We start from the raw sequence: 18249 nt of genomic DNA, 5'->3' as shown, positions 1-18249 counted from the left end.
GATCTTTAAGTCCACTTCACCCCCGCCGGACTCTTTGTTTTTAACAGGGGGTGAATGTGGTAAACCGCTGTTACTGTATTGTATATATTGTTTGTTCTCTCTGCTGGCTCCACCTGTGGCTCCTCCCCTCAAGCTCTGTATAAAGGTGGCTGACCTCTGGCCCTGCCTCAGTTCGGGATCAGTTGCAGCAGGTTTTTGTTTAGATTATTAAAGCCATAGTTTTGTTCCACAACTCGCCTTTGTTATAATTGATGGCACATCAGGAAGCAAAAGGAAGGGCATCAGCCCACTTCCCCATATGTAGTTCTGGCTGGTCTGACACACGAAGACTGCCACTCTCAGGCATGGCTCCACCCTCACAGCCTTGGATATCACCTCGAAGAAGGCTGTCCAGAACCCGACAAATTTGGGGCGGACTGTAGTTTCTTAGGATTTGAATCCAGTTTTATTTAATTTACGGTTGCTGGTTGTTGTTGAGACATTGCTGAAACTCAGTAGAAATTCAAGTTTAAAACTTGTCAGGTGCAAATAAGAATTGTTTTATTGAAGTTCATTGGTTACAACTTGAAAATGATTTAAAAGGTAGTTTGTAGACAATTTGATTTTCTTCAAAGAATCACAGGAATTATCTTCTGAGACAATAGCCTGAACACAACTTTAAAAGTCAAAGGCTGAAGTCAAAGTATGAAAATGAAATAGGAATACAGAACTCTTTTCTAATTCTCTTTCTTTACTCTCTCTCTCTCTCTCTTTCTGTCTTGTTCTCTTTGTCTCTTTCCTGTCTCTTTCTCTCTGTGTCTTTCTGACTTTCTGTCTTCTTGTCTTTTCTCTTGTCTTTCTGACTTGTCTTTCGTCTTTTCGTCTTTTCGTCTTGTCTCTTGTCGTCTAAAATGGTGGCCAAATCATCCATGGATATACTCTTTGATATCTGTCTTAAGCGATCCGATCACACCCCAATATAATCCTAATTGGTTTAAGCTATATTCAAAACACATTTGATTTGATAAAAAGCCATCCATCCTCCCAATGCAACGCCACTTCCAATTGTTGCTTATCTGCAACAATTAAGAAATTATGTCATCTCATCATGCTATTATTTCGAAAATATAAATGAAACTGTATTTTGACACAGTCTAAAATGTTTCAGCTTGCATACGTTATGGAATGTGGTTCAGGCTGTTATCACAAGTGGCCAGAATTCAGAACAATGGAACCTTTGATTATACCACCTTAAAACCCATGGGATTTTGCTGCTGCCCTTGAAAGAATGTAATGTTTTTATCAGTGGTTCTGTTTTTCCCAAACACATGTCTGAGTTTGGAAGTTGTATATTTCTTTCATTTTAAAACTGGGATTTAATATTTCTGTCTTAAACAGTCTTCTTACCTATATTAAGTGTATTTAAAATACCTGACTTCTACACGGACCCAGAACATTTGGGCGTAGTTGGCCGTGCCTCCTTGGCACCATTCACATTTATCTTCCACCTTTCTCTGCAAGGAGACCACGAGGTATCCGAGGGCCCCGAGAGAAACATTGTTGGAGGAACTGCTGGACACGGACAATAGGGAGAAGGGAAACTGAGGGGACATGTTGGACAACATTTAAAAAAGGCGAGAACACCATTAGACGGAGCAAGACAGAAATGGGAGGACAAACGTGGCACTGAAGTAGGATGGGGACTCTGGAGCGAAGCACTAAGTAGGACCAACTTCAACTCCTCATGCACAAGGCTGAGCTTCATGCAGTTTAAAGTGGTGCACAGAGTGCACCTAACCAAAACCTGAATGAACAGGTTCCTCCCGGATGCGGTGGATAAATATTTGCACTTTTTAAAATATTCCTTGACATCCTCACCCAGCAAATATCAGTTTATGTCAATCTCGTAAATTTCACTTGACTTAGCATACATACAACGCCTTTGGTGAAGATAGTTCCAGATCTCTGATGTACATTGTGTGGAAAAATACTTTCCGATTTCATTCCTTAGCTGGCCTAGCTCTAAATTTAGGATTATGTTCTTTTGTTCTGGATTCACCCCCAGAATATTTTTTCTGTATTTAACCTAATGAATCCCTTTATCATTTTAAAACACCTCAATTAGATCATCCTCAATGTTTTAAACTCAAGGGAATATAAGTAATGTTCTCGCAACAGCTGTTCAGGTGGGCGACCACGCATCAGCCTAAAAGGTGCCACATACGCTTTGTTCTAGGATAAACAATGGACAGGATTTTCCGTCAAATCAGTGCATGTGTGCCTGTGGCGGTCCACCATTGGCCGGCGGTGGGATCTTCTGGTCCCGCCATTGTCAACGGAGTTTCCCACTGAATGCATCCTTCATTGCTGGAAACCCCAGGGTGGGGGTGCACCGTCGGCGAGACATGAAGATCCCACTGGCATGAACTGCCAGAATGTTCCGGCCAATATAAGCAGCTGCGCAAAAAAAATTTAATGGACCACACATTGGAAAGTATCAGGTTCTGCACACCAACTAAATTTTAAAGGGAAATTGAAGTCTTATTATTATTTTAGCAAAAGAGATTGTATCCATTCCAAGGCTAAACATCTTCGCTGAGGTACTATGTTCAAAACTAAATGTGGCACAAGTGAGGTCTGTCCAAGGCTCTGTATTTTAAGTTTCACTTCCGCACTTTTATACTTTATAGCCCATTGAGTCTTTACCGGCCTTCCGAAAGGGTTAGGGTTAGACCCCCACTCTATTCCCATAACCCAGCCTAACTTTGTCAGACACTAAGGGGCAATTTAGCATGGCCAACCTACCTAACCTGCACCCTGGACATAGAAAAAGCCTTGGACAAAGTCGAATGGAAGTACCTTGTTGAGGTACTGGAGAGGTTTGGGATAGGAACGGGGTTCACCTCATGGGTGAAAGTCTTGTATACTGCCCCCAAGACGGGCGTTCGGACCAACACCACCAGCTGTGAATATTTCCAGTTGCACAGAGGCACAAGGCAGGGATGCCTGCTGTCCATGCCCCTGTTCGCCCTGGCAATCCTCTGCGAGACGCGAAAGGCTGGAAAGGCATCCATAGAGGAGGTAGAGAGCACAGAATTTCACCTTATGTGGACGGCCTGCTGCTTTACGTCTTGGACCACACAATGGCCTAAAAGCAATCATGAAGCTCCTGGAAGAGTTTGGTGCCTTTTCTTGCTACAAACCCAACCTTGGCAAGAGCAAGGCATTCTTGCTGAACCCGAACGAGAAGGAACAGAGCAGGAGGGACTCCCATTCAAACTAGTCCAAAACAAATTCCACTACCTGGGGATCCAGATAGCCCATGACTGGACACTGATCCACAGTGGAATCTGACCGTCTGGAGGAGGAAGTTAAAAAGAACCAAGATAGATGAGGAACCAATGGACTGTGCAACCTGGGAAGGGGTGGTGGGGGGGCGCAGGGGAGAGAGACGGAAGGACCATGGGAAAATACAAGAGAAGAGGGGGGGGGTGGCTACCCCCCTTTTCCCGGAAGATAAAAGAAAAACACAGCTGAAGCCAAAGGGGGGGGGGGGGGGGGGGAGGAAGGGAGGTGGGTGGGTGGGGGGGGGGGGGGTGACAATGGGGAAGGGGGAGCAACTGTAGACTGATCCAGAGGGAAGCGAAGTGTACATAGGGTCAGTTAAACGAAGGACAAAATAAACCTCGCTGTACAATAAAATAAATTAGTGCGGGCAAGAAAAATGTGATATGTATATATATATATATAAATATACACAACTGTTTATAAATATGAAAAATGCCAATAAAAAGATTTCTAAATAAAGGACCGACAGATATGGGATGCACTCCCGCTTTCCCTGGTGGGGAGGGTGCAGCGATCAAGATGAACGTACAGCTGAGGTTCCTCTTCCTGTTTAGATCCACACCAATCTTCATCCCCAAGGCTTTTTTCCATAAGATTGACAAAATGATCATGGTGTTTATGTGCGTGGGTAAGAACCCAAGGATCCCTAAGTCGACACTGCAAAGGAAAAATATGGGCAGTCTGACCCTTCCGATCCTACAATACTACCACTGGGCAGTTACAGCTAAAAGGGTAAGGGGATGGATACGAGAACCTAACAGGGAATGGTGAGGCTAAAGGAGTCCTCTTGTAAGGGAATGACCCTCTGGGCCCTCGCCACAGCAGCGCTCCCATCCCTCCCGACAAAATACACATCCTGCCAAGTTGAGGCAGCACATCGAAGACATGGAACCAAATGAGGCAACATTTCGGCCTAACTAAGATGTCCTCCATGGACCCCATCTGTGGCAACCACAAATTCCCACCAGCCATGCTTGGCTCCACCTCTAAAAAATGGAGACAGGACGGGGAATGCTAGCAGTCAGGGACTTTTACATAGGGGACAGACTCGCGACCTTAGGCAAACTGATGGAAAGCCTAGAACTACCAACAAGACAGGAAATCAGGTACCTTCAAATTAAACACTTTCTCCGCAAGGAGACGGCAAGGTACCCCAGGACCCGAGAGACACACTACTCAAGGAGATAATTAACATAAACAGTAAGGAGGAGGGGGACTGTGGGAACACCTACGGACGGTTGCTGGAAAGGGCAAGAATACTACTGGACGGAGCTAGGCAAAAATGGGAGGACAAACTGGGGATGGAAGGGGGTTGGGGACTCGAAAGCAAAGGACTGAGTAGGGCCAACACCATCTCCTCCTGCGCTAGGCCAAGCCTCATGCAGTTTAAAGTGGTGCACAGAGATCACCTAACCAGAACTGGAGAATCCTGCTCAGCTGCCGATTAGCAGCACCACCCACAGCTGCAGACTGGCTGGCAGACGGAGGGATCGCTGTAAAAAAATCTCTAAAAATAAGAAGCAACTCTGTATGTAACAACCAGGGGCTCCATAGATTGAGCTGTTACTCTGTAAAAACTGAAAAATACCACTAAAAATATTTTAAAAAAGAATTCTGAGCAGTATGAGCCCAGTATCAATTTATAGATCAACAACAGCAGGTTAAAAAAATATTCAAAGCATCAAAAACAGAAAATGCTGGACAATCTCAGTAGGTCAGACAGCATCTGTGGAGAGAGAAAGGAGCTAGCGTTTTGAGTCTGGATGACTCTTTGTCAAAGCATCAAGTTTTACCATGGAGAAAATCTTTGTGCAGTTGTTAGATCTAAAAAACTACTTTTCTCTAGAGTTGTCCTGTTAGTTGGAAGCATTTTACAAAATGTAATTAAATAGGAAAAAGAATTAAACTGGACTGCAGAGTAGAGTTTTAAGTTAAAATGGAATCAAACAGAATTGAATAATGATAATTTGAACGTCACTGCTGTGGGAAGCCAGAATTGGATTTGCTAGCAAGGATAGGAAGAGTATGATGTAGATGGTGGATAAAGATTTTGAACGAAAACTGATGCTTTAATTAAGCAGCTTTCTCTGAACTGGTAAGAACATTTGTTAAAATAAATCTCATTATATTAAGAGCTTTTACAGCATAGCAGTTAGCACAGATCAAGGCGTTCTGCAGCAAGTTTTCGCGCCATCTGCATTTCTGCTTACCTTTAGTGGCTGAAGTTTCCCAGCCAACGAAGAGTGAGTTCCGACATGCTGGAAAAGAGAAGGTTTGTAACGAATTCGCAGATTTGCTTTCTGTCTATCGCAGTGTTTCTGAAAGAAAAAAAAGTGACAAACATTAGACTCCCTTTAAATAACCAACTTGAAACCATTATTTTTCTGATCTTTATCTTTCCTTTGATGTGATTTACAATAGGAAATTGTATAAGCTATAATTATCCATTGAGAAACTGTAGGATTTTTTTGTCAGTACAACATTAACATGCAGGAGTGAAATAAACGCCACCACCTGCAGAATATTTTGAGACCTTGGATTGTAAATGTTTGAAAGATTTTCTCTTAAAACAATTTCCACCTCCTAAACTGCCTATGCTTAAATTGCCAAAAGGTAGTATCCATTTGCCTCTACTCCTATTGCTAATCACATAGTTATTGTGCTGACAGCATTTTAAGTGCACTGTGTACATTGCAGATTCACCCCAGATTCACCCGTCAGGAAAACTCTATGCTAGGAACTCAAATTTACAAAATTTGGTCAACAACATGCCAGTCCAGAATAAGAAACAGTTCTCAAAATACTAGAGAAGCAAATACTACAGACACTAGAAATAATAAAAAGAAAAAGCTGGAAGTACTCAGCGGGTCAACAACAGAGAGGAACAGTTAACTTTTCAACAACTATTTATATACGTATTTTTAGGTTGATACCATTTTATTGAAAGGTTTCTCTCCATGGATGCTGGCTAGAACTTCTGAGTATTTCCATAATGTTCTGTTCTCAAAATATTCATGTTTTATCTTAACAACCCTAATAATTGTAATAAATGCAGCTGTGGAAACTGAAGGAACAGGAGAGTTGATAAAGGCTAATTGCAAAAGGAAAGAACAGCTTTCTGCTTGCATTCCACCTAGGTTTTTAATGCAATTCTGGCTTAGTAATTACATCTGCAGGTTACACAAGTGTGGCCTGCTGACTTTGTCATGGGAAGATGTTACAAAGGGCGGGATCGACCCAGAAATCGGCAATGCTTGATGTCGGGCGAGGAAAGTGGCATTGGACCCACCGGTGCCAATGGCGGGTTCTGTTGTGTTCTTTGTTTTTGTTCTTTCAGCATGGTGAAGGTTGCAGTGTTAATAACATTCAGCAAGCAGTGTTTAACAAATAAAGTTAATGTATTACACTGCACTGAATTAGATTCAAACATATTACTAAGGAACTAGTTAAGTAAAGATTACACTACACACCCACAATACTAAACTATGCTATCAGTTAAGCTATCTCATACCTACTCTATCTCGACTTCCCATGCTCTCTACCACTCTCTCCCAGAAGTCAAGGAGACATGTGGGGCTGGATTCTCTGATCGCTGATGCCGAAATTGGGTTTGGCGATCGGCCGGACAATCAAAGTCACGACCGAATCGGGGGTGGCGTCGCTTTCGCGATGCTCTGCCCAATCCAAAGCAGCGTATCGATGGCTGCAGTACATTGCCTGAGGCCCGCTCCCTGATGCTTCGCCCCCGATCACCCAATGGCGTCGGTCGCATGTGGCCTCATCCATCGGGAACTCGGCGTGGTGCCTGCAGACTCAGTCCAGTGCCACCACAATCGGGGGGGGGGGGGGGGGGGGGGGGGATCCGCTGGCAGTGGGGGGGACTTTATCAGGGGCTGGGGCACTGCAGGGGGGTGGTCCGGGGTGCGTGAGTCGGCCAAAGGGTGGGCACTATTTCGCGGGTCGGGTCCGCGAGCGGCCTCCGCCATGTAGCACGGTGCGGCCGCATCAGGCCGCCGCCGTTCGCATACACGGCCACGAACCCGGTAATTCTTCGAGCCATATCAGCAGCTGGAGCAGGGTGCAACAGCCCTCAACACTATCTACAACTCCCCCAACCTTCGTGTCATCGGAAACTTACTAACCCACCCTTGCACTTCCTCATACAAGTCATTTATAAATACCACAAAGAGCAGAGGCCCAAGAACAGATCCTTGCGGGACACCACTGGTCACCGACCTCCAGGCGGAATACTTTCCATCCATTACCACTCGCTGTCTTCTTTCGGCCAGCCAATTCTGTATCCAGACAGCCAAATGTCCCTGTATCCCATGCCCCCTAACTTTCTGAATGAGCCTACCATGAGGAACCTTATCAAATGACTTACTGAAATCCATATACACCACATCCACTGCCCGACCTTCATCAATGTCTCTCGTCACATCCTCAAAGATTTCAATGAGGCTTGTGAGGCATGACCTGCCCCTCACAAAGCCATGCTGACTATTTTTAATCAACTATGTTTTTCTAAATAATCATAAATCCTATCTTTCAGAATCCTTTCCAATATTTTGCTCACCACAGATGTAAGACTGATGGGTCTGTAATTCCCAGGGATTTCCCTATTCCCTTTCTTGAACAGGGGAACAACATTCGCCTCCCTCCAATTATCTGGTACTACTCCAGTGGAGAGTGAGGACACAAAGATCATCGCAAACAGCACGGTAATCTCCTCCCTCGCTTCCCGTAGTAACCTCGGGTATATTCCGTCAGGCCTAGAGGACTTATCTATCCTGATGCTTTTCAAAATTTCCAGCACATCCTCCTTCTTAATATCAACCTTTTTGAGTCTATTAACCTGGTTCACACTGTTCTCATGAGCAACAAGGTCCCTCTCTCTAGTGAATATTGAAGCAAAATATTCATTTGGGGCCTCCCCTACTTCCTCAGACTCTAGGCACAAGTTCCCTCCACGATCACTGATCGGCCCTACTCTCACTCTGATCATCCTCTTATTTCTCACATAAGTGTAGAACGCCTTGGGGTTTTCCTTAATCCTGCCCGCCAGGGCTTTTTCATGCCCCCTTCTTGCTCTCCTCAGTCCATTTTTGAGTTCCTTCCTGGCTACCTTGTAACCCTCTAAAGCCGTGCCAGATCCTTGCTTCCTCAACCTTAAGTAAGCTTCCTTCTTCCTCTTGACTAGAAGCTTCACTTCTCTTGTCATCCAAGGCTCCTTCACCTTACCATTCCTTCCTCGTCTCAGTGGGACAAAACTATTCAGCACTTGCAGCAAGTGCTCCTTAACCAAACCCCCACATTACTGTTGTGCATTTCCCCAAGAACAATTGTTCCTACTTTATGCTCCTCAGCTCCTGTCTAATGGCAGTATAATTTCCCCTCCCCCAATTAATACCGCCCCATACTGTCTGTTCCTATCCCTCTCCATGACTATGGTAAAGGTTAAGGAGTTGTGGTCACTGTCACCGAAATGCTCTCCCACCAAGACATCTGACATCTGGCCTGGTTTGTTGCCGAGCACCAAGTCCAATATGGCCTCCCCCCTAGTCGGCCTACCTACATATTGAGTCAGGAATCATTCCTGTACACACCTGACAAAATCTGCTCTATCCAAACAATTTGCACGAAGGAGGTTCCAGTCAATATTAGGCAAGTTGAAGTCACCCACGACAACAACACTGTTACTTCTGCACTTTTCCAAGATCTGCCGCGCAATCTGTTCCTCTATCTCTCTGCTGCTATTGGGGGGTCTATAGAAAACTCCCAATAAAGTGACTGCTCCTTTCTTGTTTCTGACTTCCACCCATACTGACTCAGTAGACAAATCCTCCTCAACTACCTCCTTTTCTGCAGCTGTGGTGTACACCCTAATTAACAGTGCCACTCCCCCTTCTCTTTTACCTCCCTTCATATTCTTCTGAAAACATCTAAACCCCGGAACATCTAACAACCATTCCTGAAGGGTTCAGCTCAAAAAGGATGTTAATGGATCAGCAGAAGTTAAAGTCTTCCTGCTGCATCCTTCTGATATGACCCTGTTCATTGAGCAAGCAAGCTGCCATCAGCCAGACAGGAAGACAGGATTCCAGTACTCACAGATGCAGTATGAGGACCTATGGAGTGTCCTCAGTGCATGCCATTGTCCTCCTCTATGAATCTAGCAGCTATGAGCCTGTCCCGCGTACACTAACCTCATCTAGACATCACGATGACCTTAGGGCCGTCATCCTCACCCACGAGACCCTACTCACCCTCATCCCCGGTGATATACACCCCATCGGAGGAGGCAACTCCATCTCCTTGTCTGGTAGTTCTTCCCCCACCACTCCTTCTCTGGTAATTCCCCCCCCCCCCCATTGCAGCACCAGGTAAGAGTAGAACGCAACGTCAACAATGATGTATGACAACCTCTCTGGACTGGTCCAGGCACCGGGACGTCATTTTCAGCATTCCTATAGTTTGTTCTACCAAAGTGTGAGTTGTAGCTTGAGTCTCGTTGTGCTACTTCTCTGTTGCAGTCTGGGGCTTCCGCATAGGTGTCATTAGCCACATCTTCAGTGGGTAGCCCTTGTCCCCGAGGAGCCAACCCTGCAGCTTCTGTGGACCCTGGAAGACATCAGGGGTCTGAGAGTGGCTCAGAATGTAGGATTCGTGGACACAGAATTGTGCACATACCTGCAGAATGCGTTTGGGAAAGTCACAGACCAGCTGAACATTCAGCAACTGGAGGCCCCTGCAGTTGACATAGTTGACTGCTTGTTGCCACAGAAATCTGAGTGTCAAATGAGTGTAGTCGATTACACCCTGTATCTGTGGAAACCCAGGGATCTGCACAAATCCTAGTGCTCTTGCTTCCTGGCTTGCCTGATGCCGGTTGAAATGCACAAAGTTACATACCTTTGCATAGATGGCGTCCACTGACTTAGAAATTGAGCGCAGTCACTTTCACCCACACATTAGCAGTCAATGCCCCCCACGTCCCTGTGGTACTAAATCCAGAGGCATGTCGCAGATGTGACCAACCAGTTTCCTGGATATGCGTAGTCTTCAGCAATACTGGTTCTTGGTCATAGAATCATAAAATTTACAGTACAGCAGGAGGCCATTCGGCCCAGCGAGTCTGCACCAGCTCCTGGAAAGAGCACCCCCACCCAAGCCCACATCTCCACCCCATCCCCTCAACACCACCTAACCTTTTTGGACATTGAGGGCAATTTAGCATGTCCCATCCACCTAACCTGCACATTTTTGGACTGTGGGAGGAAACCGGAGCACCCGGAGGAAACCCACGCAGACACAGGGAGAAAGTACAAACTCCACACAGTCACCCGAGGCCGGAATTGAACCCGGGTCCCTGGAGCTGTGAGGCAGCAGTGCTAACCACTGTGCCACCCATGGTGGGATTCGAACCCGGGTCCCCAGAGCATTACCCTGAGTTTCTGGTTTACTAGTCCAGTGACAATCCCCCCATGCCATCGCCTCTTCACAGCACAATTTCAGCAGGTTTTTGAACAAAGCACTGGACTTGGCATTGAAATCATCACTGTGCAAAATGACATGGAGCTGAGAGCTAGGTCACCTGCATGAATGATAAGTGTCATCTGTAGACTCTGAGTCTAACAAGGCGCCTACGAATGACGGCTCTCTGGGCTTCATCCTCCGCATGTGGAGGGGGCTCGTCTGCTCCTTGCTCTTAAGGCTTCTTCCCCTGCCTTTGGTGAGCCAAGTGCCACAAATGCACTCGTCTCAGTTTTCTCTCCTGTCTATAAGCAATGAGGCTGACTAAGAGATCTCCAGGCTCCATCTTCCTGGCGGTCCCCTCACTGAAGTATCGAACAGAGAAATGCAATGGTCACCATTTGTCTGCTAAGGACCAGTCTTTGTCAAATAATTGCCTGAAGGTGCCTCTCAAGGACCCTTGTTGCATTCCACAGAGTCCTGGCGACCACATGGATACCCAGTGTTTAGTGCACATGATGGTTGACCAAACCATCCCCCGCGTACCACTGCCCAACCACATGACCTGAGTGGTGACAAATTCGGCCACTCCCCTGCATCTCAAGTGCAGGCATGCCCTGCCCTGCAGTCCAAGTCCTTGAGCTTTGCTTTGACCATGAGAGGCACTTGTCAATGTGAATTTTAACACAAAGCAAGGGATTAGGGTGCACCCCTTGGTCAGAGCTCCATGGCAACTTTTCTAAGGGAATCCTTAAAGTTGCCCAGTCTCCCAATGGTTCTGCCGAACCACAGCACCCATTGGATTTGGAGATTTCCACGCCAGGAGTTAAGCAGCACTGGCACTGTCAGACATTGGTGCTGCTTGAGTGGGAATAATTGCTTGACTAGCTTGACTTCAAGCATGTCAATTGATCTCGTAGAATCATAGAATTTACAGTCCAGAAGGAGGCCATTTGGCCCATCGGGTCCACACTGGCCCTTGGAAAGAGCAACCAAACTAACCCCACACCTCCACCCTATCCCCATAACCCAGTAACCCTACCTAACCTTTTTGGACACTAAGGGCAATTTAGCAATTTAGTGGCCAATCCACCCAACCTGCTCATATTTGGACCGTGGGAGGAAACCGGAGCACCTGGAGGAAACCCACGCAGACACAGGGAGAACGAACATGCAGACTCCGCACAGACAGTGAACCAAGCTGGAAATCGAACCTGGGACCCTGGAGCTGTGAATTAACAGTGCTACCCACTGTGCTACCGTGCTGCTCAAGCTCCACGATCTCAGCTGCGAAAGTGTGGTCATCTTTGACATTTTCTTGCATTTGTCAAGCCGTTGTCTTCAACCCCTCCCTACACCAGCTACTCCCACATGTGCTTGTGTGCAACAGTCAGTGCTGCACTGAGCTTCCCCCCCTCCCCCCCCCCCCCAACTGTTCTCCATTCCCTGGCGTTCCCTGGCCTCCCTTCTATGCCTGCCACTGTTCCCTTTGCCTTGAGGTTCCTTGCATCCTGTGGTGATCCACCACTGTGTAAATATGTGTGTGCCTGCATTAGGGGATGTACAGCAGTGCCTGTATTACAGGTTTGTCGGTAGCCCCTGCTGGCTAGCTCCGCCCACAGGGAGCAGTATAAATATTCATGAGTTCTCCTGAGCTGCCATTCTACCAGCTGCAGTCGATGGATAAACATCTCACGGTAATAAAGCCTCTCTTGTACCGATTCGAGTCTTTGTGTGCAATTGATAGCGCATCAATTTATTACCGTGAGATTTTCTGCATCATGGACATCAGAATAAAACCCGATCGCAGCTCGATCCGCAATCGCGAAACGCCAGTAAAGACTTTAAGCACTGGCTGGCTTGCTTCAAGGATTACATCACCTCAGCGGACCCTGCACCGTCGGAAGCTCTGAAAATTCAACTCCTCTACTCAAGGTTGAGCTCCAGCGTGTTCCCGCTGATACAGGACGCGCCGAACTACGCACGCACCATGGAACTTCTCAAAGAAAATTACATCCAGTCGGCGAACACTCTGTTTGCGAGGCATGTACTCGCCACTCGCGTCCAGCTACTGGGTGAGTCGATTGAGGACTTCTGGCTGGCCCTTATCCTGCTAGTACGGGACTGCGAGTGCCAGGCCGTCACGGCCATGGAACATTCCAATCTCCTCATGCGAGATGCATTTGTGACGGGGATTGCATCGGACCCCATCCGGCAATGACTGCTGGAAGGGGCTGCGCTCGATCTAGCGGCAACAAAGACTTTAGCGCTCTCCATGATGGTCACTTCACGTAACGTACAATCCTACCCCGTCCGCCGCGCGGCCCACCCATCCTACCCCTCGTGGACCCCGCAACAGACCCCCCCCCGGACTGGGGCCGCTTCCGCGCAATATGCCTGCGCTGCTCGCCACACCGCGCACACTGGGGGTCCCCGCATCTACTTCTGTGGCCAGCAGAAGCACCCCCACCAGCGCTGCCCGGCCCGCACCGCGACCTGTAAATCATGTGGCAAGAAAGGCCACTTTGCAGCGGTGTGGCAGGCCCGTGCAGTTGCCGTTATCGCACCCGACCTCTCCCCCTTTACTCAGCTGATCGCACAATGGGCGCCACCGTCCGCTGCCCCCAGGGCCACGTGCAACCAGTGGGCGCCGCCATCTTCTCAATGGGTGCCGCCATCTTCTCCCCCCAGGCCCACATGCGGCCAGTGGGCGCCACCATTTTCCGCCGCCTCCGCAATGTGCGCGCCATGGGCGCCGCCATTTTATCCCCCCCAGGTCCATGTGTGGTCAATGGACGCTACCATCTTGCCCCGCCTCCGCAACATGCGCTCCATGGTCGCTGCCATCTTGCCCCGCCCCCACAACGTGCGCTGCATGGGAGCCGCCATCTTCTTCCCCGCAGGTAATTCGGATGCCGCCATTTTGTCCTCCCCTCGGAACTGGACCACGGGACCCGGGTTGCTTCCGCTCTCGTTGGACTCTTCGGTCGATCGCCCGCTACTCGCCTCCATGATGCTCGACCAATCCCGTCCCTACAACCTGGCTACCGCTTCAACGACGGTTCTCATCAACGGCCACGCGATCTACTGCCTACTTGACTCCGGGAGCATCGATAGCTTCATCCATCCGGACACGGTAAGGTGCTGCTCCCTCGCGGTCCATCCCGCCAACCAGCGGATCTCCCTGGCCTCCGGATCCCACTCTGTCCTGATCCGGGGTTTCTGTCTGGTCAACCTCACCGTACAAGGCGTTGAATTCAACCGTTTCCGCCTGTACGTTCTCCCCAACCTCTGTGCATCACTTTTACTGGGCCGAGATTTCCAATGTAACCTCCAGAGCCTCACCCTCAGATTCGGCGGGCCCCTACCCCCACTCACCGTTTGTGGCCTCACAACCCTCAAGGTTGACCCTCCCTCCCTCTTTGCCAATCTGACTGCAGAATGCAAGCCCGTCGCCACCAGGAGCAGACGGTACAGCACCCAGGACAAGACCTTGATCAGGTCCAAAGTCCAGCGGCTGCTTCGGGAGGGTATTATCGAGGCCAGCAACAGTCCCTGGAGAGCCCAAGTGGTGGTGGTTAAAACTGGGGAGAAACACAGGATGGTCGTGGACTACAACCAGACCATCAACTGGTACACGCAGCTCGATGCGTACCCCCTCCCTCGCATATCTGATATGGTCAATCAGATTGCACAGTACCGGGTCTTCTCAACAATTGACCTGAAATCCGCCTACCACCAGCTCCCCATCCGTAAATCGGACCGTCCCTACACTGCCTTCGAGGCGGACAATCGCCTCTACCACTTTATTAGGGTTCCCTTCGGCGTCACTAACGGGGTCTCGGTATTTCAAAGAGAAATGGACCGAATGGTTGACCGATACGGACTGCAGGCCACGTTTCCGTACTTAGACAATGTCACCATCTGCGGCCACAACCAGCAGGACCATGACGCCAACCGTGCCAAATTTCTCCACACCACATCTCTCCTCAACCTCACTTATAACAAGGAGAAGTGCATATTCTGTACAGACCGCTTAGCCATCCTCGGCTATGTAGTCCAAAACGGACTACTGAGGCCCGATCCCGACCGCATGCGCCCCCTCATGGAGCTTCCCCTCCCCCACTGCCCCAAGGCTCTCAAACGATGCCTGGGGTTCTTTTCTTACAATGGGTCCCACAATACGCGGACAAGGCCCGCCCATTGATCCAGTCCACGCAATTTCCCCTCACGGCCGAGGCACAACAGGCCTTTGCCCGTATTCGCTCAGACATAGCCAAAGCAGGGATGCACGCAGTAGACGAGACACTGCCCAAGTAGAGAGCGACGCTTCAGATGTCGCCCTTGCCGTCACTCTAAACCAGGCAGGCAGACCCATGGCATTCTTCTCCTGCACCCTCCATCCCTCTGAAATTCGACATTCGTCTGTTGAAAAGGAGGCCCAGGCAATCGTTGAAGCGGTGCGGCACTGGAGGCATTACCTGGCCGGCAGGAGATTCACTCTCCTCACTGACCAACGGTCGGTAGCCTTCATGCCTCAGCGTGGATTTCAAAGGGCCCCTCCCTTCCAACGACCTCAAGACCTATATCCTTAGTGTGGTCGATGAATTCTCTCGGTTCCCCTTCGCCATCCCATGCCCAGATATGATGTCTGCCACCGTCATCAAGGCCCTCGATTCCATATTCGCTCTGTTCGGTTTCCCCGACTACATCCACAGTGACAGGGGATCCTCATTCATGAGCGATGAGCTGCGTCAGTTCCTGTCCAGCAGGGGTATCGCCTCCAGCACGACGACCAGCTACAACCCCCGGGGAAACGGGCAGGTAGAGAGGGAGAACGGGACGGTTTGGAGGGCCATCCAGCTGGCCCTACGGTCCAGGAATCTCCCAGCCGCTCGCTGGCAGTAGGTCCTCCCTGACGCGCTCCATTCCATTCGGTCACTGCTGTGCACCGCGATCAACAACACACCTCATGAATGTGTTTTTACCTTCCCTCGGAAGTCTACATCCGGGGTGTCGCTCCCGACTTGGCTCGCTGATCCAGGGCCCCTCCTACTTCGTAAGCATGTCATACTCCACAAGGCGGACCCTCTGGTGGACAGGGTATGCCTGCTCCATGCAAACCCCCAGTATGCCTACGTGGAGTTCCCCGACGGCTGCCAGGATACAGTCTCGCTCAGGATCCTGGCTCCCTCGGGTGCTGATCCCACTCCCACACACCTCCCCACCCACGCGCCACCCTCCCCTCCCCGGCATCAGGGCAGGGGGAACAGTTGGGCGGTGAGAAGGAAGGCAAGGGAACCTCTGAGTACAGGGAACAATGAGGGGAAGAGAAGAAACATTGGAGCACAGGGAACAATCTGAGGAGGAGGAGGGAGACTCCCAACATCAGCTCCACCAGGTCCATCCCTCGTTCCCCTGCCCACACTAGAGGACATGGAAGATTTCGGCATGCTCCCGGAGTCGTCCAGCCACTGGCCTGCACCAACACCTGCCAGCACCGATGCCGTCGACGCCGACACCGCCTGTACAGACGTCGCCACGACTGCTGCGTCATTCTCAACGAACCGTCAGACCACCGGTCAGACTCAACCTCTGACGGGCACCGGGTTGCAAGATGGACACTTGATTTTTTTTCCCTGCCCTCTGTAAATAAATCACGAATTATGTATATAGTTCCATGTCACCCCCACCGGACTCATTCTTAACAGGGGTGAATGTGGTCATCGACCACTGTGTAAATATGTGTGTGCCTGTATTAGGGGATGTACAGCAGTACCTGTATTACAGGTTTGTCGGTAGCCCCTGCCGGCTAGCTCCGCCCACAGGGAGCAGTATAAATATTCATGAGTTCTACTGAGCTGCCATTCAACCAGCTGCAGTCGAAGGATAAACATCTCACGGTAATAAAGCCTCTCTTGTACCAATTCGAGTCTTTGTGTGCAATTGATAGCGTATCATATCCCTTCTCCCAACCTATTGTTTCCTGCGCCACAGGGTTCCCTTGTCTCCCTCCTCCTCCTCAGATTGTTCCCTGTGCTCCAATGTTTCTTCTCTTCCCCTCATTGTTCCCTGTACTCAGAGGTTCCCTTGCCTTCCTTCTCACCGCCCAACTGTTCCCCCTGCCCTGAGGTTCTACTGCCTTCAATCTCCTCCCAGGTTGTTCTCAATGTTCCTTGGTTACCTTTCCTCCCTTCTCCCCTGCAGAGTTCCCCATGCCTTGGGGTTCCTTTGCTTTTTGTCCCCCCCTGCAGCATTGCCTGTGCCCGGCATCAATCTGAATTGGTAAATTTCAGCCACAGTGAGTGAAAGGTGTTTCTGAATCCTGGAGAGGCACCAAGGAATGCAGAAATAATTGAGTAATAAAGTAGCAACAAAATCACTACGGTAAATGATCACTGTACTTTGCACATTATCATGTTTTAATCAGACAGTAGTTAGATGAGTCCTGTTGCTATGTGTCGTATGCCTTAATCGAAGAAAAAGTGAGTGAAACTGTTAACACTAGGACATTATAAAAAGAGAAGGATCCAGTATTTTTAAATGAATGAGCTCTTAAAAAGTAGTGACCTGCAACATGAGTGCTTCATAGATATATGGTATCACAATGTAATGAGAAAATTGATGAAAACTAGTTAATCTTTTCACATCTGTGCGGCTCGTGCGGAATTGAAGTGACAAAATAGAATCATGTGAACCACGTAACTAATTAGATGCTAAGCATAATCTGTTGCCATTATATATGATGTAATAACCTTGCCATAATTCTGTTTTTTGCTGGCCAATGTCGCACGAATGCAAAGGCATGAGCAAGGAATGCGAAACCTTAAGCGCAACTGGACCAAGTACATGGTTGGCTTAATTGGATTTACAAAAGGTTTGTCCCCAGGAGGGGGAGGGGTAGGAGGAACTAAAACTAAAACCACAAGAAGATTGTTGTTTATGAAGCAATGTTGTCTGGGGAAAGGTAGAATATCCTGGACAGAACCTACGGGGTGGAAATGCTTGTCATCCTCGTGCTCCTGTCGGAGTACAAGCTTCCCGCTAGGGCAATTAACCCATAAGGTCGGCCAGTAAGGCACTGACAGAGAGAGGAACCCGGTAGGGATCTACCGGATAGTGTACATTTGTTTGTGAGTGTAAATAAAACGTTGTTTCTTATTTTACTCGATGTGGACTTCCCATGTCCTTATTAAAAAAGGATTATCGTTCTACTCATTTGTCAAAAACATGCAGGCCCCAATCAATGCAAATGATATAGTTAAAATTACAATTACATTGCAACACATTGATTATTTTCCATGGTTAGCAAATGGCTCAGCTGGAGGAAAATTGGTATTAATACTAAAAGCATTTTTAGTTAGAAGTTAGAGGAATTATTTTTCATGGAAAATGTAGTTGTACATTAAACCATTACCACAAGTGACTACTGAAACACAATCACAACAC

General features: G+C 48.5%; 1 protein-coding gene across 1 annotated transcript in view; it reads right to left on the bottom strand.

The window, feature by feature from the left end:
• Positions 1 to 18249, bottom strand: part of LOC119963399 (alpha-1,3-mannosyl-glycoprotein 4-beta-N-acetylglucosaminyltransferase B-like) — a 300546-nt gene that overhangs the window by 28338 nt on the left and 253959 nt on the right. The window contains exon 10 of the mRNA XM_038792464.1: positions 5538 to 5645. Coding sequence (XP_038648392.1) covers positions 5538 to 5645 — 108 coding nt within the window. The remainder of the gene's footprint in view (positions 1 to 5537; positions 5646 to 18249) is intronic.

This window comes from Scyliorhinus canicula, chromosome 3 (assembly GCF_902713615.1).
Source record: "Scyliorhinus canicula chromosome 3, sScyCan1.1, whole genome shotgun sequence".
In the NCBI taxonomy this organism is placed as follows: domain Eukaryota; kingdom Metazoa; phylum Chordata; class Chondrichthyes; order Carcharhiniformes; family Scyliorhinidae; genus Scyliorhinus; species Scyliorhinus canicula.
The sequence above is the reverse complement of the archived record's forward strand: the minus strand, read 5'-3'. Positions and strand labels throughout refer to the sequence as shown.